Source organism: Hyposmocoma kahamanoa, unplaced genomic scaffold (genome assembly GCF_003589595.1).
Source record: "Hyposmocoma kahamanoa isolate Upper Pololo Valley unplaced genomic scaffold, ASM358959v1 95, whole genome shotgun sequence".
NCBI classification, from domain to species: Eukaryota; Metazoa; Arthropoda; class Insecta; order Lepidoptera; family Cosmopterigidae; genus Hyposmocoma; species Hyposmocoma kahamanoa.
This window is the reverse complement of record NW_020654972.1, coordinates 1,689,895-1,691,723: the sequence shown is the minus strand read 5'-3', so window position 1 is coordinate 1,691,723 and position 1,829 is coordinate 1,689,895. Positions and strand designations below refer to the sequence as shown.

Sequence of the window (1,829 nt, the reverse complement as noted above, 5' to 3'; positions counted from 1 at the left end):
AGATTCAAACGAAACGTTACGCTTTCACATTTATATGGGGAACGGCTATGGAGTGGAATTCCCTGCCTGCAGACTTGTTCCCTGAAAGTTTAACTCGGACCTTTTCAAGGCGAGCGTGAATAGGTATTATTTAGTTGTGCATGCTCCATCGTCGACCTCATCGTCAATTTCCACCAGGCGAGAGGGAGGTCAAACGCGCACTTACATTTGTATAAAAAAAGTAAATATATTATACATATGCATAGATTAGGAGGTTATCTATGATTATATGTAAAGGAACGAGTTATTATAAAAGACGCACTCAGTCTAAAGACCATATAATTTGCAATTCGTTGATAATCGATAACGATTTTCATGCAAATGTTGGCAATTCCAACGTATATTTTACCACTTTGCAGATCAACCCGTAACAAAACAGCATTGTAAACTCTTAACTGTGCCATTAAAAGTTGAATAAAATAATATGTTGTACATATGAACGATGGTTGGCGTCGCAAAAAGTTTTCGCATATACCCTTTGTCTGTATTCGGGAAAACAAAGGTATCTTGCTTGCCAAGGACGGTAAAGTCTACAAGAAAATCTGATTATGTATTCTATTCAAGTACGGTTAACAGCACACTCAGTTTTACACTTCATATTTAAATTCTGCTATATACCTACCGTTCATTTGTTAGCATAAATAATAATATTATAAAGGAGTCATTCATTACATTTTACAAAATCGAAGATAACAATATTTATTTTATTTTTGTTTTGACTATTTTGGTTGGAGTCCAGTCATCTGACTGGAATGGAATCCCAAGGAATTTTTATCTGTGTTGTTCGATTTGTGTAAGTATCAATAACAATAACAAACTAAGAAAAAATGTTATGATACCGTTAATACTCTTCAAGAATTCATGCTACTCACTAAATGCAATAGATATTGCCAACTGCAAATTTGAATTAGTAAGAACAACCACATTACTGTGTCACACGTAAACGTGGGAAAGCGCATATTGACATAATGGCTGGACAAATAACATGACATTGTTTACATCTGTTTACTAACACCAACTGTTCGTACTAAGTCACATTGAAGACTCAACCAAAACTTATACAATAAGGTGTAAATAATTAAACAATGAGAGAACATTTCTTCACTTTCAGTTTACTAAATAATAGGTACCTAATGCTTGTAGAAACAATGAAACAAACAATGCCGGCGGATCCTTAATAGAAAGTCTACCTGTTGTCGTGAAACAAGTATTTAGGTACATAAAAATTATGTGACCTATTACATATAGGTACCTACATGACAGTAGCAAGGCGTGAAACTTGTCATTAATAAAACCGGACCAAAACAAAAAACACCTACTTTAACAAAAACTTGTTTTGCTGTTTGAAAATACTATCAGCATTTCGCACACAAGTAGGTACCGTTCATTTCACTGGTTGGTTATTTTTCTCATTAGACCAAACGTAACAAATTCCTTTAAAATTTAAAAACAAACATTCGTAGCGCGAGGGTGAATGCGTGTTGTCGTTTTAATTTTTTATTACAATTACTAATTATAATAAGTACAAACATCTACGTCGCTTACGTAGCCCAAATAAAATAAATCATACAAACATTACATTTTCGAAACACTATTTTATCGTTCAATATTTACAAAATACTAATTAACTATTTATATTAATATGTTAATATAACAATTTTGTTACATTATTTTAAGAGTTTCACACGTTTTACAGAAGGCAACGATTCTGACATTCAGCAAAATACCCCGAACCATAAATTATGTGTGAATCCTATGCGCAAACTCATGGATTAAGGTATAATACCAAA

At 32.9% G+C, this 1,829-nt stretch overlaps 1 protein-coding gene across 1 annotated transcript in view; it reads left to right on the top strand.

Moving 5' to 3' along the window:
- Nucleotides 1-481: 481 nt before the first annotated feature.
- Nucleotides 482-1,829, top strand: part of LOC113238296 — an 8,717-nt gene continuing 7,369 nt past the window's right edge. The window contains exon 1 of the mRNA XM_026475132.1: nucleotides 482-562. Coding sequence (XP_026330917.1) covers nucleotides 482-562 — 81 coding nt within the window. The remainder of the gene's footprint in view (nucleotides 563-1,829) is intronic.